This window comes from Cimex lectularius, unplaced genomic scaffold (genome assembly GCF_000648675.2).
Source record: "Cimex lectularius strain Harlan isolate CLEC.00 unplaced genomic scaffold, Clec_2.1 scaffold27, whole genome shotgun sequence".
Taxonomy (NCBI): domain Eukaryota; kingdom Metazoa; phylum Arthropoda; class Insecta; order Hemiptera; family Cimicidae; genus Cimex; species Cimex lectularius.
In genome coordinates, this window is record NW_019392670.1 from 705,402 (window position 1) to 730,450 (window position 25,049).

Here is a 25,049-nt window from a genome sequence, read left to right on the forward strand (position 1 = left end):
GAAATCTTTACCCTAATTTTTAACAATGATGTATATTTAAAAACTTTAGATTACTTGCATCTTTTATCAATAGCATCTTAATGACCATTATATATTTAGTATTTTTTATGAAAGAAATCACTTCTTACAGCGACATTTTTAGCCTAATTTTTATGGTTGATTCAATAAAAAATTTAAAACCTCACAAAATCCAAAAATAATAATAATAAACAAATTATGTATTTTATGATTACATAATTCTATTGAGAAAATTATTTAGTCAAATGTATGCGGTGTAAAAGGTATAGTAATTCCCATGTTTTGTGTTCATTGCTTTTAAAGCCAGTGGCCAGTTAAGACTAAAAAGGAGGACCAATTTAAGAGCTTGTGTGCAGCATTATCCTCTATCCCATAGTTTGAATACAGTAGACTTTATATGGAATCAATTGAGGTAAGAGTTAAAGTTCCTATGTCCCATCATTATTTGCAATTCGCAGAAGTCTGGCTAGAAAGTTTGTTCTACTTCACAACTTAATGCTAGGGAAGAAACCATGGATTAGTCTGTCTTTTTTACTATCTCATCTGTCCTGCCATGTGTCTTCGATCCAATGATAATGAAGCATCGAAACTGGTTTCTTGGTGCTCCTTGAAGCTGTATGCAATCAGATCTGATAATAGCGTTTCCTTTTCTTCCTTCATTCAAAGTTCTTTGGGTATGACGTTGATAGGTGGAACAGAAGCAAGGACCTCAGGGCTGTTCTGCATGCCTTTGATATTCTCTCTGCTCCAGTATGTAACTCCTCTTACTCTTTAGCTTTTGCCCACAAGCTGCACTTCCGTACAAATCAGTTGGAAAATATTGGTTGACACCAAGACACATGTTCTCACACCACCTTTCTACTAAATTGAGGGCACTTTGCATTTGAATCAGTTTCAATATTGATTTTTGTTACTACAACTAGGTCATCAGGATATGGTTAGATAACCTAGCCTATTTAGTCCTACAATCAGGCCAGCTACCACCAACCACAAGAGTGGTGATCGTGTGTTATATATATTAACCAACAAAGGACTAAGCAGGCAGTGTCGAAGTGGGACTTCTTTTATGAAATGTACATAAACTATCACGTAATTACATCTAAACAAGTGGGAACTGCCCGTGCACGTCCGAGATCTCACCACATGCCTCAATATCGACGGTCATTAGTCTACTTTATCCATGAAATAGAAGGTTTGGACAACACGATTTCGTGTTTATTTTTATCATTTAGGCCGTCTACTTGTGAAGCTACTCACAAGAAACTGATTAGTGACCGAATTACTAACCAGTCTAAAACGAGTCACTTCTAATGTTATTGCACAGGTCACCACAGTTGACGCTTCTGATTACCCGTTACTAACGCGTTATTAATCAGTTCTAAGAAACTCAGCTGCTGGGTAGTCACTAGTGAATTTTCAGCATGGGCGATCAACAGTTGAACATATTATTTGTAAAAGAAATTGAAAAGCATCCTATTTTATACAGTTTTACCCTTCCTGGATACTCGAAGAAAGACGACTCAGAAAAGGCATGGCAAGAAGTTGGAAAAATAGTGAATATGTCAGGTAGGTGCCTTTGAACTATTTTAGTTTGCAATGCCTAATTTATATATTTATGTAAATGTTCTACCAGTATCATAAAAATAAATAGAATTACAATTAAAACTTTATAATATTTATGTTTGTTTGTTTGATATTTGGAAGAATGGTCAGGACATCTGGCCCAGCAGTTAAACTTAAATTTGTTTCAGTGGCTGAATGTAAAAATAGATGGAAAAACCTATGTGCTGTTTTTACGAGGCACATGAAACCATACAAAAATGGTTCAGGAGGAACGACAAAGAAGGTGTATTACCTATTAGAAGCTATGCAGTTTACCCTTCCATACATAAAGTCATTAGGTATGCCTTCAGGAAATCTGCTACTTCAGCCAAAACAGGAAGAAATCAAGCTGTTCAAACACGTTGATGAAAGTGTAATATTGCAAGGCTCTTCATCACCTCAGGAGCAACAGATTCCACTCGAGCCATCACAACGAAAGGAACCACTATCAGATATATCGAAGAGGAAACATTCCTTGAACAGTGATTACTCCCATGCCAAAAAAACTAAAACCAACCAGGATCAAAAAATCGAGGGGTTGAAAATGTTTCTACTTAGCATGCTACCGGATCTGCTGAGTATGAATGATGATGAGGTGCGACATTTCAAGCGTAGGGCCCTAGATGTTATAGATGAAATTTTATACATTTATATTTTATACAACCCATACAACTATCTACCCTGAAATTGCATTCTCATCCCAATTCGCAACTCCTTTATCAGTATCGGAAATGTCGATAGTTGATGAGACGCTGTAATAACTGCACTGAGTCCCCCACAAGGAGCTGGAGGCTAGAATAGTCCGACAGCAGAGTACTTATTATCTAGCTATTCATGAAGCCTTAAATAGGAACACGTGAATTTATACTCTATATATACATATTGTAATATAATTTGTTACATGATATTAATTAAAATGTCCAATTCAAACACTACCTCAGCAAGTTTTACTTATTGTTTATTATTTTTTTATGACAGAATTCTGAAACTTTATCTTTATCAATCTGAAACTTGGAATTCGTTAGTAGCAATAAATAAATGCTAGTGGAAATTTCTTTTTAGGCATAGAACAAAATTTTTGTGTGTTCTTTCTGTTCTGTAGCAATGATAGTACTGTTGTGGTGAACAAGTTATCTGCAGGTGTCCCACTGCTACAACATTGGTCTCGCCTTCCATGCTGCAGCCAATGATTTTGCAGCAGCCCTGTATAAAAGCAGGGGTTCAGTTTGCTTATTTTAGACTCGTCGAAGAGGTCTCAACTCTCATTAATGGAGCAAGCTGTCAGTACTAGCTAAAACAACAAGAGTATTTGCAGTGTCATCTCTCAATAGCCTACATGGCTGCCTACTTTGCCCACTGCACGAGTCTCTTTACATACCACCAACTCCCTCTGCATCAACATCCGGTTCATCAATTTCACTCTATAGACTTCAACTATTGGATCACAACACCGGCCTTTCTCAGGGCCATCAAAAATGCTCAGTCACTAACATGTTGACCCCCCACGTGATAATGTTCTGAGAACACATTTTAGTGACTGGGTGGAACGCACTGTCATGGTAGGAATGGTCTCATCATACATGACTACAGCCAATGAGCTTGCAGCAGCTCTGTATATAATCTCAAGGTCTCAATCTGTTTATTTCAGACTCGTTCCCCGGTCCCAACTCTCACTAATGGAGCAAGACATCAGCACTAGTTACAGCAACAAGGGTACTCACAGCATCATCTCTTATACTCTCAACAGCCGACCTGGCTCCCTGTTGTATGAGTCCTTTCATTTGCTACTGATATCAGTCCACGGACTTTGACCATCAGCTACACCTATAACCCAACCCTTTTCAGGGCCACCAAAACCCTGGTCACTAAACTATGATATGACCGCATTATCTCTTCAATCATCACGGATAACAAACAGAGATGATGTTCCTTCCATGATTTCATTGAATAAATTAGTAATTAGTAGCTTCGTGCATGGTACATAATTGGTAACGGATTAGTGATTCCAGTCCCAAGCCAGTTCTGTTTACTTTGAGTAGCTTCACGTGTAGCTAGCATTATGGAAGTCAAGCTATAAATATCAGTTTGTTCAGTGTCAATGAGAAAACGATAGAACTTGAATTAATTAATTCATATTTTCAATAATCATTTTAGCCCTAGGCTCCAACCAAGAAAATCTATCTTAAAAATTAGACAAGAAATATGGAGATTTGTAAAACTTTTTTTCCAATTGATTTTGTGTTTGTTTAAGGTTACAACAAAAACAACAAATCTTGTAAGGTTTTTAGTGCTCTTTCCATTGGTACAGTCAAATTGACAATAGAACTAGCATTTCATAAGGTAAGGCCACTCAGAGGCCCTGACTTGTAGAAGAAGGATCATCATCAGCCGATTAAGAATAGGTTATGTGAGGTTGACACACGGACACTTTTGGACCAAAGCCTGTGTATGTGCCCGGCAGAGAAAGGTTGCTTTGTGACACATAGTGAGCACGAAGGAATACCATCCAATATGGGAATTGTGTTTGAGCACAGTAGCAAATATCTTGGTCTCCTTTTCTGATTCTTGAAGTAAAAAGGTTGTTTTATTGTATATAATAATGACAGTTTTGGGTTGTGTTGAGAGTGGACTTATTTATTGGTGTGAATGTGTAGTGTGAGAGAATTGTTGATGGAATATTGAGTACTTCATTGACCCTCAATTAAGTTAGTTATATAAAGAGGTAAAGGACCATTCCATAACCCCGATGAATGGTATGTAAATAGGAAAGAATGTGTGTGGCTTTTCCTCTGCTAGTTGCAAGAGTCTAACCTACATAGACCATCATAACAACATTAAACGTGTTCTGGATATCATCTTCCTGGCAGTACCTGCACTGCAAGCACAGTGCTTCTTCTGTCTGTACTTTAATCCAGGGCATGTGCCTTTTAGGAGTCCAACCAGAATCCTGGTTCTGTTGTGGTTACCTTCCAGTAATTCCTTTGTAAGTCTTGGACGGCCCTTCTATGAATCTCTTCATGTGCCTCATGCCTGGGTCCACCAGGTTTTGAACTCATTAAGGATCCATTTTTGGATGTGTCCTGTTATGTGGCCAGATGCTAGGCCATAGTAGGATTCAAGGCCTAGAGATTTCATATTGGCTCCTTTTTGGCCAACATGTTCACATTCTCATTGGTGTCACTGACTTCTGTCAGGGATTCCATACAATTCCATATGCTTTTTACCTCTACCTGGCCTTAAGTACCACCTGACTGTCAGAGAAAATGGCTATCTTCCTGGAATGTGTGTCTAGCCTTTTTATTTCTCTGGCAGTGTTCAATTGCTATAATTTCAGACTGGAAAAGTGTAGCATATTTACCTAAGTTTAAAGTTGGTTCGGTCTTTGGATTCACCCCAAGGAATTCAGCTCCCATGCCTCTATTAGTTTTTGACCTTTCAATATACCAGTAGGAATTCAGGGTTATTCACTTCAGAGGTATTCATTCCTTTGGCCTATCTTCCCTTTCTGGTATGACTACCTTGTACTTATTGGTGAAGTTATATCTGGGAGTAGATCGATTGGCATGCCTAGTATGGCATCTGGCTGTATCTCTTCCCTCAGTTTCCGTTGTTCATTGATATGATAGATGGTTGTCTATTTATGAGCCTATGATCCGCGGCTTTGGCTTCTCCTTGGATTAAAATATGAAGTGGTAGAGGGTTTAACAACACCTCCAAGGCCTGAGTTGGCACTGAAGCCAACTTTTCTTTGAGTCCACCGACCCATATGTGACCATTAGTCTTACGAAACAGGTGTAGAGCCATAAAGTTATTTTGAGGTTTGATTCCCAGGTTTTTGCACAGAACATTCTGCACCTCCCCCAGGCAATTTTGGCTCTCAAGGTAGTTTTCATTAGCTGTGGATTACATGTGAAACGGTCTAATGTGACACTTAGATATTTGTTGTCCTGGGAGAATGGAATCAGTGCCCCTCTTAGGCTTGTAATTTTTAGGCTTCCCATCACCCTTTCCTTGTGAACAGAATTATTAAGATTTTGGTGGACATAATAACCTAGTCCTTAGGTCCTCCTCCACTTCATTGACAGACCTTTTCTGATCCCTGTTTGTAATTATTTTATGTAGAGGGGTGTAGTTGCATTGTTGAATGCTCCCACTATATCAATGAAGAATATGCCTATCTCCTTCTCATTTATAGATTTGCTTATGTGTTTTGAATTGTAGGTAATGCAGAATAAATCAAATAAGCAAAAATAAATAATTGTTTTTTATTTAACCACAAATTTATTTTCAACAAAAGATAATTCACAGAGAAATAGTCTAGGTCATCATTGAAACAGGTCAAAATCGATAAGTTTGGCTTTGGATTTTGGTTCATTTCTTCATCATTTTTGCTTTCCCTTCCCAGTATTCAATGTTGGAATGTAATGGAGATGAAGAACGGTCCCTCATGAGGTTTCTTCCCGTCAAGCTGTGAACCTGTCAAAAGTAATCTTACTAATATTTTTCCCCTTTTTAAATGTATTCAGATATAAATTTTAATAATGATTTACTGAATGCGGAGTTTGCCCAGCAGCCTGCTCCGAAAAATGTTTCGCCAATTGTTTCACTGACAGTCTGTCTTTTCGATTGAGCGTTTGGTCTTTGATCGGTTCCATATGAAAAATAGTAACCTGAAATGTGTAGAATTCAATTTAATAGGTTATTTATGTATTTGACAAAAATGAATTAAACAAGAATATTTATACCAAACTTTAACAGGCCAATCAATAAATCTTGTTGAATTATTATTTTTATTTTGTAACAGTTCGGAAGAAATGAAGTACACTAATCTCAAGTGTGGTATGGACAAGCTGTGTAACATTGATGTTTTGGAATCAGGGATGTGGTTCAAGAATGACAATTATTGCACTACCATTAATAAGAAGGCACAATAAATGCAAAAGCTTGATGCAATAATTTTCATTCTTGGACCACATCCCTGATCCCAAAATATCAATAGTACAGTAATGTTCAGACTTGTTTTTTTTTAACATCAATATTTGATACAAGGCACTCAACATTAGCACAAAAGTGTGACATAACATTAAACTAAACAAAAATTTTATTAAAAAAATGTATATAGAATAAGAAATGCAGAAAAGGAAAAAGGGATATATAACAGCAAAACAAAACACGACAGTTTTTCTTTAGGCTGTTTATTCTCACTCCAAAATGACAAAACATTTGTTTAAAATTTAATCGATGTACAGAATGTATCATTAAGACCTATTATTATACGTACTGTGAATAATTCAACAGTTCATTATTAATAAGCGATTTTAACTGCTTGGGATGTAAATTCTACACATCTATTTTTAGGTCTGTGAGATAAGTATAATTTATGAGATAATAAATAGGAAATGTTAAGTGATAACATTCAAGGTAATAATTATTTATGTGAGATACGTTTATAGGAACTGTACATTTTCAAATGATAAGTTATAATCTGAGGTATTTGGATTAATAAGCAAAAAGATACAAAAGACACTGTTTATAATACTAATACTGGCTCCAATGAAATGTTTTGCACATATCTAACAATTAAATTTTTGGTAAATAGCATTTAAATTGTAAGAAAGACTTTAAAAAATTTATTTTCGCTACGTTTATCATTGACATTAAAAGAGAACTACACCCACAAACTAATTATTGTAATTTATAATATTTTGTGTATTAAAACCTATTATCACATTTTTGCAGAACTGAATTGGAAAAATTTATATGAAAGGAGATTTGTTTCAAAATAATCCATCAGAAACATACGGCATGTAAGAATACAGTTATTAAAACAAGAATAATCAAATAATTAGACTATTAATACATAATTACTACGGTCTAAAGTAGGTAGTTATGAGAACTTGTTTCATAATTATGCAAATCAAAACTATACAAAAAATTTTTGACCAGTACTACTGAGGGGGGTTACTTATTGAAACTTATTGTACAGACCTCAATTATTTATTTGTTTTTAGTGAGCATAAACACTAGCCATATTTAAATTAAATACTAGATCTCAATCCTTCCAGATCAGTTTTTTCTTGCAGAGGGCCTCAATAGTAATTGCCATCCTGGGTGCAGGCATCTGACAATAGGTGTCTTATTATTTCATCATCAAGTTTATTTTGAAACCATCGTCTTTGCTGTAATAAAATCGATATTGAAAATCCTCTCTTATGGAAGTTGTAAGTACTAATAGCAAACATGTAGAAATTAAAGCGCATAATCATATAATGAATATGAAATAATAGCTGTTCTTTATAAACTTAAAGTCTGGACAATATCTACATAATAATTGATATTAAGCTTTTGATATTATTGAACAGTATTTTTCTTAAACTATTGTTTCTGTGATTTATGAGATATAATTTTGAGGTCTGCAAGGTGATCTTGTAGCTTGATCTCTGATCATGCTTCAGTCCATGGCACAAATGCCGAGATTAAACAGCAAAAATAGACAAGGATGATCAGAGATGATCGAGCTACAGTGCTACAGTAACTGACTATTTATGTAGCTAAAGGTCCTGGGTTCAAACCCAGGACCTTTAGCTTACAGTGATTAATGCTGTATCAATGCCTTAACCGTTGTCGCCACTGATGCTGAGTGATTTTATTTTTAAAGCTGTTGTTTCATATTATTTCAAATGCATTGGACAAGGAAGATGTAGAAAAGGAACAATTAGACTAAGGACACCCTACCGTCTCTTTCACATGAATGGAGTGGAAGAAATGAGAAAAGAAAAACCAAAGATGAAGCTTACCACAGTTAAACCTTCATTCACCATACTTATTACCAATTCATTAAATTCACTAATTTTGTGGTCTGCTTGACCAATTAATATATTTCAATTAATTAAGGTTTTTAGTTGAGATAAAAAAGTCAATGGCACGAGCGGGATTCGAACCCACGATCTTCGGCTTGATACGCCGTTGCTCTACCACTTGAGCTATCGTGACCTCGATCCACTCGGACACCAACTTCCCATCTCAACCCCACCTTTTGAGTTTTCCCTCCTTTTTGCCATTTTTCAAATGTCGTGTAATTGGATTGGATTCTCAGCGACAAATGAGATTGCCACGGAGAGCTTTAGTGAAGTATACTTAATTTTATATCATTAAATTCACTAATTTTGTGGTCCGCTTGACCAATTGATATATTAAAATTAATTAAGGTTTTTAGTTGAGATGGATCTAGGTCACATAGCTCAAGTGGTAGAGCAGCGGCGTATCTAGCTGAAGATCGTGGGTTCGAATCCCGCTCGTGCCGTTGACTTTTTTATCTCAACTAAAAACCTTAATTAACTGTAAATTATTACCAATTTTAGCTTTCAGCTATATTTTACTGCTAAAAGCGAAACAAATTGAAGACATAAATGAAAGTACAATTTCATTGATGATCCTTGGAGAATATTTTATCTAAAAAAGTTGAATAATGAAACATGCAACTAATCTTTAAATCTTATCAAATTAGCTTTATTTAATCATCATTGGGTAGCCAGTTTATGTTCTTTTGTAAATTGCAAGACCTGTTTATACTTTAACTTAACTAAAAACTTCCTTCTGTATGTACAGTCAATTTAAAAAGGTCAATAATTATTAAATTCCCACAATTTTTACAAAAATAAATTGTACGCACGCCTTCTTTCTGTCGAAGTACAAATACATGCTTATTGCTAAGTTGGTGCCTTGTTTCATTATGAATGTTCAACCCTTTATTAGAACTAAATATGCACCTGAACATAAAATGCCTATCGTACTTATCTAGCTTTATATATGAAGACGGAAATCATAAAAATGCATGCAACAGATTACAGGAGTTTTAATAAAAAATTGTTATATAAGTGTACTGACAGTATGCTTTCTGAAAAGCCATAAAGGAAAACCAAATTAAAAATCCTTGGAAGGAGTTTAAAGAAAATAATGAAATATTGAAATTGATTATATATTTGCTTAAATAAATAATAAAGGTCAATAATATTGAAAAAATTAATATTTGTAACAAACAAACAATATACATGCACTGTGTTTGTTGTACGGCTTTGTATTGTCGAGTACAGTAGACACTCATTATCCATGCTGTTGTTATCCGTACTTTCACTCATCCGAAGATGAGCTCTCGCTAATGAAGAACCGAAGGGGATAAGAAGAGGGTAAAACAAAATAAAAACAGGAATGAACAATAGAACAATTTGGAAAAATCTTTCAATTAGCTCAAAAGTCGAAAGATAAAATCATAGAATATGATCCATTAGTGAAACGAAGCATCAACGTAACATAATCGCTAACTCAAGCAATGGACCCTTTCCAATGAAATTTCTAGCAGTTGAAAAACCAGACAAACCAGCCTCCTTTAACAATGTTCTTTGAGAAAGCTGAAAGAGCAAACGTTGCAGATTCATCACTGTCTAGTTTTAACTGTGGAATTTATCTGTTCTATAAATTTTATATTTTTTAGGCATTAATAATTTATTCTCATTTGTTTGAATGTTGTGCTTAGGTGCATACATATTAATGTATGTATTGTTTTCCTGCATGGAATAAACTGTAAGCATTACCATACATTGTATTCTTCATATTGATAAAAACTGTGTACGTAACATTAACGATAGGCATATGCAATACAGAAAGTGTCTGATTAATATGCAGTTAGAAGAGAATGCTTCAAAACATGAAATTCGAAGTGTTTCCTATTATTGGAGATTCTTGTTATCTGTGGTGATGCTTTATGCATATCCCCGTGGATAACAAGTGCCTACTGCATTTACATAGCCATCATCCAAGTCAATGAAGCAAGCTAAATCGCAAGAAGTTACAATTCACTCAAAGACTATGAGTTGTGACAATTGTTGACACAATTGTTAGCAAATTGTACTGCACAATAAATTCATAATTAAATGCATATTCATTTGTTTGCCAATTTAGTTTATAGAAAGTTGGGCTAATAATAATAAACTAATGAGATATCCTTAATTGTAGATGTCAGAAAATAACATATGTATGAAAAAGATTAAATAACTAATTTTGACAGTGTTTAAAAAAAGAAGAGATTTTATATAAAAGCATTTCGAATTGATTGAATGTGTCTGTTTGAAAATGGCATAACTTTTGATTAATGATTGGATAAGCCAAGGCAAACTACATTCCAAAATTAATTAATTAGTTTCTTACTTTTGTGGTGTTGCGGTGCGTAACCTCAGAAAATTCTCTATCTTTTTCTTTTTTTGATGTATCATCATCTGTAAAAAATATGTTTTATTATTGTGAATTTTATGTACAAATTTTTGTAAAAATCCAACTACCTGAGTTTGAATCTGTTGAGCTGAAAACAGTATTCTTAGCTTCGACAATTGGCTGTTGTACTGTGCACCCGTTCAATTCGGATTTTAAATTTGTTGAAAAGCTATTTTTCCTCGGTCCATCTTGTACATCTATCACCCCATTTGGTTTATTCTGTTCTTCGTTGGCGTTCTCATTTAACATGGTATTCATTGAATTTTTTCTACTTTCTGTAAAAAAAACCACTTAAATTTGCATACGTGACTGGACGCGTCTTCAAAATTTTTGAAGAAAAGGGGCTCTTGAGTGTACAATGAAAATGATACGGTCTTATCTAGATCCAAGTACTGGACAGTGGGACAGTGTCAATAGCAATTCATCAAAATGTTTGACAATAACGGAAAAGCTTAAAAACCATTTATTATTTTTCATGTTCTTTATTTCCTTAACTTTAAATGACAACCTCATTAAACATATTACTCGTACAAATTATTTGTCTAGAAAATGAAGATTATTTCGATTAGACTTATGAATGGAATTTTGATTGTGTTGTTGGTGGGTATGGCAGTACATATGGTAAAGCAACCTTTTTGAATACATATAAATTTCACAGAGGATATGAAATCATACTCATAAGTTTTATAAAACAAAATATTGGATAAAATTTACAAATATTTCAAAATAACGCATTAATTTTTAAATAAAAACTGTTGTATTCTTACCCTTAAGGAGAAAATGTTCATCTTCTATATCAGAGAGATCTGACAGTTGATCTACCTCTAAGTCACCTATGAGAGGTCTCACTTTTCCATTGGGTGATGGAATTAACATTGCAACTGAACTTCCATTAGACTTTTTTCCAAGCACCCAATTTTCTTTCCACAACTCTATGTCTTCTATTTTTTTGTCAGAATGTAATAGCTCTGAAAAAATTTGATGCAACAAACAAATATAAATATGATATACATATTAAGGGAGAATCATTGAAAATTGAAGGTTGATGGTGATAAACTGTAGCTTAGTATTGGAATTCATGAATTTTTACTTCATTATGTTAACTAGCGAAAAGCGATGATAAGGATCTGTAAAACTGCTAGGCAACCTTGCAAAAATAAGCTATGAAAAAGGGATCTCCATGAATAGAAAGAAAAAAGACAAATTATATAAATATACAAAAGCAAATTGAATTTGATGGCATTAAATACACAAGAGAAATGCACTCAGACGGACCATAAGCTTTGAAGACAAAAGTCTAAAAGAATTAAATATAAGGAGAACTGAAAAAAGTACTGGTCGCTCCGAAAGACAGTAAAAGGAAGGATTCTATCAAATTTGTCCAGTTGCCCTTTATTGTGCTCAAAAATGGGCACATGGGCATTGACAGGACGAATGAATGAATAGCTAGAAATTGCACCAAAGAAGGCGAGGAACATCCTGGGAACAAAAAAGGATAGCCAAGGTTAGCAACAAGACACTCAAAAAACAAGTAAGAAGAGAAGGCGGTTCATACCACTACCCTCAATCCAAGGAAATGGAGCTAGGCAGGCCACATAGCATGTATGAACGACATGACATGGGCAAGAATAAGCAAAGAGTGGCCCAAGGTATAGCAAGAAAAAGAGATGACAACCCACCAGAAGATGGCAAGTTGAAATTGAGAAGTGGGAGTTCATTGGGAGGTGCTGGCTAGAAATGGGGTGGTATGAAAGAAAATATTAATCAACTTTTAAAAAACCCAACTAGTTTTCATTAAAAAAAAGCTGTTAATTATTTAAAGAAGAAACAAATTTATCTAAATAGGAAAATTTCATGTGTTATAAGCCAACTTAATTTCCTCCCTCAGGAGAGGCTTTTGAACAAGCATGTGTTTCAATAAATTTATTTATTATATTAATAAGGGTTTGTTATTTATTATTGATTACTAATTTAAATAATCCATACTGTCCAATGGCAATTCCAACTTTTGTAATCTACAATAAATCACCAACAGGCCTCCAGAATCAACCCCCCCCCCACGGGTGTTGGCAGTCTGGAGTCAAACCTCGGTCTGATCCGACCAGCCTCCAAGGTTGGGCTCCAAGGGCTATCAACAGTCAAACAGTTAGGTCATTTTAGCCTCCAACGTAATCAGTTAACCGTTCACACTCTTACTCTCTCTTAAATATTTTTTTTCCTATTTACATGCCATTCACTCAGTTAGGGTGGTGAAGTACTCAATGTTTTGCAATCACCCTCTACACCTATTATACAACTAACCTAATTGAGGGTCGGGGTACTATTAAGTGGAACACATTGAGCAATTTTTCCCTGCATGCTGGACACATACACAATCATTGGCCCAAAAGTAAGTGTCTGTGTGTCAACCTTGGCCTACCCTTAATCAGGTAAGGATGACCTTTCTTCTAGAAGTTAGATCCTGCGATGTCCACCTATAAACAGTGCTCTTGATACATGAGAGCTTCTTTGCTGATCTTGTACACCAACACTACCAATTTATTTTAATCATGTTTTAATGCATTGTTAGTGTCACAGGGCCAGATGGCAGTGGTTAAGTCCAGAGGTTAGGACATCCTGGGCTCAGCCGCCTCGGTGGCCTTTTTGTTACTCTTCAGACCTGTATGAGTACCTCGACAAACCACTATTTTGCCGAGAAGCTCCAGTTCATGGTATATTTCCAACAAGAGAACAGTGATAGGGTTAACGGGAACCTGTCATGGACAGCAGTAACCGCACAGAGGGAATCGGTGCAGATTAGGTATGTGGAGCCACCGACATCTCGAATTGCTAAATTACAGACAATTATCCTGGGTGACGCTACAGTGTGGCCCCTCATAATACATAGCACATGTCACACCCTCAAAACCAGCATACCTTGATCAAAGTTCTAAGAACTTAGCTCGGTAAAGGTATGACAGAGAAGGCTGTTATTAATTCTAGTAAGGAATTAAAGACAATATTACCATCAAGAATATCTACATCCTGTTCTGGCCACATTCCACTATTTTTTCTAAGATTGACGTCTAAATTGTCATACAAATTGGAATTGTATTGTTGGAAATCGTCATAAATCTCTTCCTGTAACAAAAAATTAACTAAATATTCACAAAAATGAATAACCATAAACAATTCAATTAGACTAATAAAAGTTTATGAAATTATTAGTTAATATAATAAAATAATTGATAATAATGAATCAACCTATGGTAAATACTGACATAAATAGATAAAAAATAGAACTCACTTGTACATCACCATCAAATCTTCCAGTTTTGTAAGATTTGCTAGCTATAAAAAAATAATAATAAAAAATAGTTATAATGTCAATACAATTAAAACATACTGATTCAGGTGAATTTTAATTCGTACAACAGCTGTGTTGTTAGACAAATTTGATTAAATAGAGGCTGTAAAGTATGGCAATTGAATAATTGTTGAATTTTTTTTTCACTTTTAGCCAAAAAAGTAAGGTAATTCCTGTCATTCAGGAGGGCTTATCATCTAACTATCCTTTGGGTGTCACGAATGAAGGGTCAAATCACTCTACAATACTTTTCAATTTTCAATTAAAAAGCCATGGGTTTCTTTTTATAAAGATAGTTCCCACTCACAGTTAGTTGTATTCAACGCCGATCCAGATTTCAAGCTTATAGCTCATCATCAGGTTGAACAAGTTTACAACCACATGCATTGTAAGAGTGAACACGCTGATCTGCCAACACGATGTTCCAATGAGAAGCAGGCTTTTAATGCCACTAAATTATCAACGTGCAAAAAGCGGGAATTATAACACAATTAAATATTATATTAATAAATACTGTAAGAAATAATTATAAATTAATGATTATTTTTTTAAAAATTAATTAATTATTTATTTTTTTAATTTAATTTCTTTGTATGCAATTATGTAAATGTTTTTTGTTTTTGGATGTAAACTCCTTCAACCTGATAATGACCTATAAGCTTGAAATAAAGATCATTGAAAACAACTAACTGTGAGTAGGAACTATATTTTTAAAAAGATTGAACAACATTCATTCCATCATTTATCATTTCTAGCCATGGGTTTTGGCGGGATTCGGACCCAGGCCCGCTAGTGTGGCAAAAACGAGTCTAACACCCTAACCCCCCAAATGGCATTTATCCAAGTTGGCTATTAGCAACACTAAAATTAAAAATTCACATGATAGCGAACCATTGTGAATTAATTGATTGTAGACATGATTAATCTGACTGGTAGGATTTGTATTAAAACTAAATGAAAAATGTACTTACACAAAGGTGGCATTCTTGATTGGAATCTACCTAGGTTAACATTCTGAATAATCTGTAAATAATAATGAATTAATGTATAAAACCCAATAAAGAAGTATAGAAAAACTTCTCTAATACAACTGAACATTGAAATTAGTTGTATAAGCCATATTACAAATCTAACATACCTTATTTAAGATAGCTGTCGAAAGGATATCTTCGTATGTTTTTGTACCGAAATTTCTTCCTTTCCCTTCCAAACTAGAATGAAGCTGAAATGAAATACTTACAGGAGAAACCAAAGATGATAGGTAATTTGCAACATTTGATATTTTTAAAAGAAAAATTGACATCAAAAGTAAATTAATGCAAACAAACTGACAATTATTGTTGAAAAATTAATGCTTGACTACTTTTGTACACTATGAGAACAAGTAGTAATTCATTACAACTGCTATATATATGTAAAGTGGGAGGTGTATGGGCCGACAAACCACTGAGATCATCACCGGCCCTCTGTGTATTCTACAGTTACTATTAAATAAATTATGCATTTGTTGATACATTACATGATGATACAGACTTTTAAAATTATTTCATTTTCAATACCTATGTAACATCACAATAAATAATAATCAAATTGTAGTAATAGTTAATAGTCAATAGTTTATATATTAATTTTTTATTCAATTTTGTAATTTAATCACCATATTCTTAAATCATCATGCAGATTAGTGAATGTAACAATCCTAAATTAAGAAGTATAATCATTAAAGTTAATTCCACATGGAAGTCCGAAAAGTTAATCATCAAACAATATTTTGCCCGTCTACATGCTCATTTCAAAATGTACCGGCATACCTTGAGAGAAGAGGCCTCAACTATGATATCACTTACTAAAGATTTTAGTTGGTCGTGAATTTTCCTCGGACTCTCTTTTTTCCCTTCATCAACACCTGAAGCCATTTAAAGTTGAAATATTAGTTAGGAGTGAATTATAAGCAAAAGAACAACAATAAAGTTTATACCATCTACAATGAGCTGAACGGCAGTTATTAACCGGGAAATCGTAAGAGAGAGTACATCCTCATATTTGTCCATGAAATGCACATCTAAAAAGTACGCTTAATATTGAAAAAAGTAGATGAATAGTAAAGAATAATAAATTCACAAGACTTACATTGTGGATCTTCTGTAAGGTAATCGATTCGAACATCATCAAGCCTACCTCCTAAAATATTTTCAGTAAGTTTTTCTACAAAATCTCGTACATCACATTCTCTTCCTATGAATAAAAAGAAAACCCATTCAATATTTTAGAAGTATTGAAGTGTTTCCATACACAGTATAAAGATAGTGAACATAGACAAAAATTAAATATATTGTGGTAAACAATAAATAAATAAAAAATTGTGTGTGTAAATTTTGTACTTTTTAAGAAAAAATATCTTTACTTCTTTTAGTTAAATAAAATACTTACTACCATATTTGGCTGAAGGTAATGTTCCATCAATCCTCTCCCTATACTTAGACAACACCCAGTTATTACCAATCAGCTCTGAATCTCTGAAAAAGTAACCAATTCTGTAATGACTAATATATTTCAATATTGTCATAATATTCATAAACCTTTGTTTTATTTTTAAGCAATACAAAAATAATAATAATATAAAAACTGACCACCTCTTATTAAACAATACCCAATACACAAATGACTAGTTGTAAGATACAAGATGTAAAATTCGGTAGTATACTGCGTCCATTGAGAGCTATAATATCCCCTGTTCTGTACGTATAGCACACAGGTGTCCTAGTTCCTCAAGAAATTTGATTAGTAGGCCTAGTTTTGGTGGGTGAATTTCTTCTACGGTTATGTACATCCCAAAACACTTCCTCCTGGGGGTAAATGTGGCACCACTGTTTGTTACTAGGTGTGTTGGTGTCTCTCTGCTTCTTAGCAGAATCTGCACATGCAATCTCAATCTTCTTCAAATTCCCTTTTAGTCTGCAATGTCCTGATAAGAACTGAAAGTTTTTTTGCTTCTTTTAATGCTTTCTGTTGTATTCCAGGACCAAACACTACTGCCGTACCGTCTTGCGATCTAGATCCATCAGTGTAACAGCAGATGGTGCTGTTATCAATGGAGGGGTCTTTCCCCCTTTCTCGTTCTTTTTTAGTACGTAGATCTGTCCGGAAATTTTGCTTATAAAATATAAAAATTAATAGATCCATTTTCAATTAAACAATTCTAATTTTGAAGTTCTTGGTAATTTAAAGACCTCCTTGACCACTGTAACAACCAGATTTATTTTGGATTTAATCTGTTCTATATGTCATACTAGAAAAGCATTTTTAGGAATTAGAGCATTTTTGTAGCTGCCATTTTGCCAATTTCTTTGGGTGTTGTTATTAGCCCCCTCCCAGTGTTCTATTTGTTTGCAGAATAACCGAGTATTTGCACAAGCTTTACACATTTTTTGAAGTGCTGTTTTAATGCCTGGTAAAGAGATGATTTTTCTACCTGCTGACCAAGAGAGGCATTGGTCTTCCAATTTGAAATAAGTATAAACTTTTGGATCAAGTTTCAATTTCAGCATATGTGGTTTGATTAATAGATCTGTTCCAATGGTTTGAATGCTACACATTGGGAAGTTTGTTGCACCCATTTCCCTTATGTCTAAGCACTTACATTAAGGCAATGTCATTGGTTGTAAAGTCCAGACCTGTTTGGGATTGCATCAAGGCCTGTCAAATGTTGGGAACAACAATAATAAGTTTTTGGTTCCAGGTCAGAGGGGCAATGAGAAGGCTGATAAATTGGCCAAACTTTCATGTCACCTCTTGGCCCTGAACCCTTTTGCGACATACCAAATTGTACAAAAACAGATTCATTAGATAATGGGTAAAGAAGTCCTCAGTTCAAATGGATTGTATTCGAGGAGAAAGGCATATGGAAAAGTTTATTAAAGGATCATCTCAGAAACTAACCACACAACTACTATACCTAGGACATGTTAGGGCTAGAAATGTAGCATTGCTGATTGGATGTAGACTCTGAAGGCATCCGTATAGACTCAGAGCAGCGGAAAGAAGCCAAAAAGAAAAAGAAAGAGCGGGACATTACTCTTTTGGTGCAAAGGCGTACACAGGTTAAGATTCCTACTCTTGGAAGAAAGTCAAGGCCTGAAGGATATAAGAGGCCGACACAAAGCTTAGAATCCTTTTAACTTTAACCCGCATTAGAATTACATATTATACATCTTGTAGTCTTTTCTTGAATATTTTTTGTGTACAAATTTAGCTACGTGGCCCACAGCTTGTAAGGTTTGAAGGATAATCTTCTCGTTACACATGCATATAACATACTAAACCCCCTTCTCTTTATTAAATTTAAGAGTTTTAACCTTTTTGCAAATCTATGGTTTCAAGAAGGATCAATTGGCAGGTTGTGGGAGAAAACTGGAAAATTTTCTAAACACATCAATGTTGTTTAAATACTGAGTTTGGAATTTTTCTCACAATTATCACATTAATTGATAATATTCTTTGCTATTGTATAATGGAACTATAACACAAAGGCAAACAAAGAAAGTATTTTTAACACAGTACCAATTTTTTTTGCAACAGATTGCAGGACAGTGTTGAAGGTCTATATTGTTAGACCTTGCTGATTAGATTGCTGTAAGTTATCATAATGAGTCCAAAATGAAAATCAAATATTTTCAGATGATGACTGGTTGTTATTGATAATGTTAACTAAAATTAACACACACAAAACTCTCTTTGTCTCATATCTAACTTGAATAAAATTCGTTTTTCCCATTATGTTTTCCTGCTTGTTAATTTTGTTTGTGTAAAGCGAGCTCATGGAGTAGAATAATTCATAATCATTCAAAACATGGCAGAAACTGGCTATTATTGTTGTGTATTCAAGACATGAACTTAGCCTTCAAAATGTTATTAACATTTGAAAAAAAAAAATTGGCTGGGACCATTTAAAAATAAATAGATTGGATGTGACCTTTTGTCCTTTGAAAGAAGGTTATAGAGACAAACCTCAGCCATATATTTTAAACGCATTGCTTCTTTTTAGAATTGCATCAATACCAGTGGTTTCTCATAATCACCATTATTTGCAAAATCATATGCCACCCCTTCCAAATTCCAATCCTATAAATTGTACTCAACTGTGTTGTCTACTGGTAAAAGCAGCCAATTGAGATTCGTTTGGGTTTTCTCTTTACCACCAACCAACTGTAACTTATATAGAATCTGTATTTTATCTCAATTCTCTAAATGGTTGTATTGAAATCAAACACCTATCCATTTAGAACATATCAGAAATATGGTGCAACGTCAGGTGGATATGGTTCACTTTCATTTTTTGTGAAAGACTTGCAGTTGGTCAATGTCATTCAAACTAGAAACCTAGCTTCAGCTCCAGCGACTCAACCTTTGACACTCCAGGAACATCAACGCAGCGGATTGACGCCTGAATCTCTCTCTCGGTCTACTGCTATCATCCTTGCAATGATTCTGTTTAAAATTTCTAATTTCAATGGTTCTTTTCAGGACCAGATCCAACAGCCACTAAACTTTCATTGATTGACATATCTAAGTCTGCTGGTGGTGATATGTAGGTACAAATCAAAGAAATTTGATTACCTTGTCTTCTAGTAGTTATAGGTTGGTGTCTGATATGGACTATGTGCTCAAGTGAAGCAAATTTTATTGAGTATTTACTAGCGTGACTGCATTCAGAGAATTTTGGCTGTCAAAGTTGTAATTTAATTATTTAGATAATTTTGCTCTTAGGAAGCTATAGAAATGTTATATTTTGGGCGTTTCAGATTGACGATATGGAACTCCTCTTATGACAGAGCACAACAGCAAAGAAATGCAGTCCGAATACAGCTTCATCACCCCCAGACCCGATTGAGAAAATCTTGTAGTGAAAACATTCAACTAATGTTATTTTAGTCTAATCTTAAAAGTGTACTACCCAGAACCTCTATGGTGATGCTGGGTGTTGATCTTGTCGGAGAACTCATGCTGAACCAGCATTGGGCCCCTTATTGGGTCCGTCTTCACTCGCGGGTTTGTTAACTACCCAAATGCGTTTCGCATTGCACCATCTTCAGTAAGGAATCCTGAAAAATCCTCACTGAAGATGGCGCGATGCCAAAACGCGTGTGAGTATTTCAACAACGCGCGAGTTAAGATGGACTCTATAAGTAACCCAATGCCGGTTCGGCCCTCTAAATAAACTTTACTTTCCACTTCATTCAGTGGTTGGCTCAAATGCTGGTTAATTCAAAGCTGAAATAAGCGTAAAATAAAGTTGATCCACCGAGGCCAACGTGGGGATCTCGACCCCGACTCGGTAATAATTCTCGACCTCGCCGTCCTTGTCCTTCACCTAATCTTCATAAATAAATTTCAACAAAACGTCCAAATAGCTTAAAACTAAATGCATTTTCATTGAGTTTTTCATTGTTAGCGAAAAGGGTGGAAAAATACGGTGAATTTTTTCGCCGACGATCCACTCGACCCAGTTCTTATCGCCCGTTTATGTTTGTTGTGCGGCGATTTTATATTTGAAACCAACAATTTTATCTCAGATAAGACAAAAGCCTTATTAAAATTGTATATCGTACATTTTTCTGCTGTTAGGTTTAAAAAAAGTGACGAAATTAGCTTGTCGGGAAAAGTACTTTTCTAAATTTAAGTTGGTCTTTTAGTCTAGATAATGTTATAGAAAGTTGATTGATTTAAGCCACAAGAGAAGGACCCAATGCATTAAGACTTTTAAAATAATTTCTTAAGTTTCCGGTACTGACAGACGCAGAGACATCCTAGGCCTAGTCGTCTAGTTCCAACCTTGTCGACGTTATCTTGTTATGTAAATGTAAATTTAATGTTTCTCCTCCCACTGTGCACTACTGTGTATTTATCCTTCTACAAAAATAGATCTGCCAAAATAATTTATTTATCCCTGCTAATGAATAATGTCAAAAATGACATTTTAATTTGCTTCTCTCGTCAGTTTACAAATATTGTTATTGTTTACTATATGGTCTGTATTGTTATTGGACTACTAAGATCAGGGGATCAAATCATAAATCTTTGGCTTTCTCGTGAAAAAATTGGCCGTGACTTTCCCGTGCTTGGACACAGCCATTAATCCTATTGCATCCCGCAATCAACTGTGACAAAGCTCACAATAATCTCCGACGGTCTGGACAGGCGATAAAGCTGCCAACTTTAAACAAAGATTACATTTTGAGAAAATGAAGTTTATTACTAAAGTTGTCAGGTTCGGATTTTTTTCAGGCATAAAACATAAAAAACAACCGAATTTGAATGGTAATGCCGAAAAACGCTTCTCTTCCGCATCCGATTAAAATTTGTCTATTTTTCTTGTAGTTTAAAACAAATGAAGACTGAACTGTTTAATTTGAGCGTACCTAAATAACACTTCTGATTGAACGTCCACGATCTTAGGATTTATGTGCCAAAAGAAGTTTGTTGTCGGTAAGGTCATGTTTTATGGATCTGACTTGATTTCTGATACGGAGAAGATAAAGATTTGGAAATCTATTTTGTTCAGTTTATGTACCCTCAGTGGTTTTGTAAACGCCCTCAACGTTCTACAGACTTCAAGTAAACAAATTAACCCGCAAGGGCAGAATAGTCCTTCATATCATCTATTAATCCAAACATAAGACTGAATAATTGAAGCTTGTGTCGATCGTTCAGATGGATACGTAGACAACTAGACTTTTTCCCGTGTTACATCTTCTACGACTATAAATTTAATGTACTACGAGACAAACAACCCTTTCCACTGTTATATTTTTTAAGACTTTAAAGTTACGTTAACTTAATGACCATGGTAAGGTACTACGAGACCATTGGATCCAACATCACCTAACCTTCGGCTAACTTTCAGCTTCAACCTCGCACCTTAGGCACAACTTTTTCTGGTCCATGGATCACTTTTTGTAGGTCCGAACATTGAGAATGGAGAAATCAAAGCTGATCCAACATTACTTAACCTATAAGCATCGACCATACGCCTTGAGGAGAGGAAGATCACTTTCTGAAGTGGAAAGATCCATGACTGGACAATGAAAAACGGTCTGTGCCGGTCAATTATGAATATATAGGCAACTACTGTAACGTGTTTTATAACTATAAATTTATATTTAACCTATCAGCTCCTTCCTCGCCCTGGATGTACCCTTCATTATTAACTTTTCCCCAGCCTTATTTAAGGGCTCAATATTTAAAACCCAGTTGCAGGGATTTTTTCGTTGACTATCTAGAAAACAAGACTTTATGCCACGGTTATTTTGTCCATGGTAAGGTACTACGAGACAAGAGGATCCCAACATCACTTAACCTATCAGCTCCGGCCACGCTCCTCGCTCCTTTGGATCAACTCATTCGCGTCCATAGTTTCTTTTTCTGTAGCCGAACTTTGAGGACCAAAGATGAAAAAACAGTTGTACGGACCATTTAGATGAATATCTTGAAAAGTAGACTTTAAGCAACTGTTATTATTTAATGGATAGGCACTTTGAAAACTGGACTTTGACTCTATCAGCTCTGACTTTGCTCCTGGTGGAGAGGAGGATCAATTTTGAAGGGCCCGAATTTCAACAGGAGAAGGAAAACCCGGCTATATAAAAAATTTTAATAGATACCTAGAGATCTTGACTTTTAGCTGTTTCATTTTTTAAGGCCATAACGCCATGTTACATTTAATGTGGTTACTGCAAGAGTAACGGATAAAAATGTCGCCTAACCTATCAGCTCCAACCTCGCTCTTTTGGATACAATCTTTTCAGATTCATGCATCACTTTTTGTAGATCCGGACATCGAGGATGGAGAAGTCAAAGCTGATTCAACGTCATCTAACCTTTAAGCTCGGGCCTCACTCCTTCGAATACCACTTAATTCGGGCTATATGTGGCGTTTTGTAGGTTCGAACATTGAGGATGGTGAAGGCAAAGCCAGTTTTGTATTAATCGTTTAGACGAGCACTTAGACAACTAGACTTTGACCCATTGCTACATATTTTACTACGCTGAATGTTATGTACATCGTAAGGTACTACGAGACTAAAGAATCTAACATCACTTAACCTATCAGCTCGGACCTCGCTCTGTATACACCCCAAGAAGTTAAGTTGTGTTAAGCTTTTACCTTTAAAAACTGGTTGTGATACTTGGTTGTTAGTTCTATGTTTAATAAAGGTAAGTAATTCCAGCCATACAGGGGGGGGATAACATCCAACTATCCATTGGGTGTCGCAACTTTTGTCATACTCCAGTAAAATATCGACTTTTTCCCCACATAAATCGCGAGGGTGTGTTTATTATTTATAAGGTGTATTATTTATGTGCTTAGATTAATATATATTTTTCCAGTTTTACATCTATTTAAAATACTCGAGTCGACAACGTGGAAAACAGAGACCTTGGATTATCGAGCTCTCCTTTTCCGGTTGAGAGGTTTTTCAATTTTCGTTCGTTTTAACTATGTATACAGTTTAAAAAATATAAATCACCCGTCAATGCATCAAAGCCAATCCGAAAAAAGCTCATATTTCCTATTTTATCGTCTGCAGTTCCGACTCACTAGGGGACGACCAAGTTGGTGGGTAGCGGATTTAGACCAAACTTTATTTTGGTGATTTTACACTCCAAAATATCGGACAGGTATTTATCCTTCTTGTGTGTTCTTGTGGATAGGACCTGATTTCGCTAAAAAAATGTTTGAAAGTTGAAATTGTCCGTTTTTTAACATTTCTATTTTGCCGTTCTACTTGCTCAAATCAACTATGTGAATCTTCATTTTACAACATTTTTTATATAGATTGCAATAAAAATATAGTAAAAGCTATCAATTGCAGGGAGAAATATCAACAACCTTAGATATGCAGATGATACCACTCTAGTGGAACTAAAGAGCCTCTTGATGCGGGTGAAGGAGGAGAGTGCAAAAGTTGGCTTGAAGCTGAACATTAAGAAAACTAAGATCATGGCATCTGGCCCTCTCAATTCCTGGCAAATAGATGGGGAAGAAATGGAAGTAGTGACAGACTTTATTTTCTTGGGCTCCAAGATCACCGCAGATGGGGACTGCAGCCAAGAAATTAAAAGACGCTTGCTCCTGGGGAGGAAAGCTATGACAAATCTAGACAGCATACTCAAAAGCAGAGACATCACCCTGCCAACAAAAGTGCGTATAGTCAAGGCGATGGTTTTCCCAGTTGCAATGTATGGCTGTGAAAGGTTCAGACTATTAGAAAGGCTGAACGCCAAAGAATTGAAGCCTTTGAACTCTGGTGCAGGAGAAGACTTCTGCGAGTCCCTTGGACTGCAAGGCGATCAAACCGGTCAATCCTGGAGGAGATCAACCCTGACTGCTCTCTAGAAGGCCAAATCCTGAAAATGAAACTTAAATGCTTTGGCCACCAAATGAGAAGTAATGACTCACTGGAGAAGAGCCTAATGCTGGGTAAGATTGAGGGCAAAAGAAGAAGGGGGCGACAGAGAATGAGGTGGATGGACGGAGTCACTGAAGCAGTCGGTGTGAGCTTAACTGGACTCCGGAAGATGGTGGAGGGCAGGAAGGCCTGGAGGAGCATTGTACATGGGGTCGCGATGGGTCGGACACGACTTCGCAACTAATAACAAAAGCTATCAAAGTTTATCAATAACCAAAAAATTTGTAAAAACCAAATATTTTTCAAGTAAACTAGGTCAAAAGTAGTTTTTTCGTAAAACTAATATGAAATTGCGTTTAAGCACCTAGAGAGATCCAGAAATATAAATTTGTATTTGAATTTAAATT

General features: G+C 35.3%; 2 protein-coding genes across 6 annotated transcripts in view; one reads left to right on the top strand and one right to left on the bottom strand.

The window, feature by feature from the left end:
* Nucleotides 1–1,439: 1,439 nt before the first annotated feature.
* Nucleotides 1,440–2,305, top strand: LOC112126355. The gene is made up of 2 exons (XM_024225259.1): nucleotides 1,440–1,584; nucleotides 1,770–2,305. Exons 1-2 carry the CDS (start codon nucleotides 1,440–1,442, stop codon nucleotides 2,303–2,305), a joined length of 681 nt encoding a protein of 226 aa, XP_024081027.1.
* Nucleotides 2,306–5,865: 3,560 nt separating this feature from the next.
* LOC106667177 overlaps nucleotides 5,866–25,049 on the bottom strand; it is a 44,643-nt gene continuing 25,459 nt past the window's right edge. For 2 of the 5 annotated variants that reach the window (XM_014394935.2, XM_014394938.2), the window contains exons 3-15: nucleotides 16,664–16,749; nucleotides 16,364–16,468; nucleotides 16,212–16,295; nucleotides 16,045–16,139; nucleotides 15,372–15,455; nucleotides 15,205–15,256; nucleotides 14,174–14,217; nucleotides 13,893–14,007; nucleotides 11,655–11,855; nucleotides 10,956–11,162; nucleotides 10,825–10,892; nucleotides 6,171–6,290; nucleotides 5,866–6,096 (exon numbers count right to left, since the gene is read on the bottom strand). In XM_014394935.2, coding sequence (XP_014250421.1) covers nucleotides 5,992–6,096; nucleotides 6,171–6,290; nucleotides 10,825–10,892; nucleotides 10,956–11,162; nucleotides 11,655–11,855; nucleotides 13,893–14,007; nucleotides 14,174–14,217; nucleotides 15,205–15,256; nucleotides 15,372–15,455; nucleotides 16,045–16,139; nucleotides 16,212–16,295; nucleotides 16,364–16,468; nucleotides 16,664–16,749 — 1,366 coding nt within the window. In that variant the 3' untranslated portion in view covers nucleotides 5,866–5,991. Of the gene's footprint in view, nucleotides 6,097–6,170; nucleotides 6,291–6,781; nucleotides 7,800–10,824; nucleotides 10,893–10,955; nucleotides 11,163–11,654; nucleotides 11,856–13,892; nucleotides 14,008–14,173; nucleotides 14,218–15,204; nucleotides 15,257–15,371; nucleotides 15,456–16,044; nucleotides 16,140–16,211; nucleotides 16,296–16,363; nucleotides 16,469–16,663; nucleotides 16,750–25,049 lie in introns of those variants that run through there. The other 3 variants (XM_024225274.1, XM_014394936.2, XM_014394937.2) reach the window with 3 other exon arrangements.

What these genes read in the sequence shown, in the direction of transcription:
- LOC112126355 (XM_024225259.1), top strand. Translation starts at nt 1,440, where the DNA reads ATGGGCGATCAACAGTTGAACATATTATTTGTAAAAGAAATTGAAAAG. An exon ending in AAAAATAGTGAATATGTCAG is followed by an intron (nt 1,585 to 1,769) that starts GTAGGTGCCTTT and finishes AATTTGTTTCAG; the next exon opens with TGGCTGAATGTAAAAATAGA.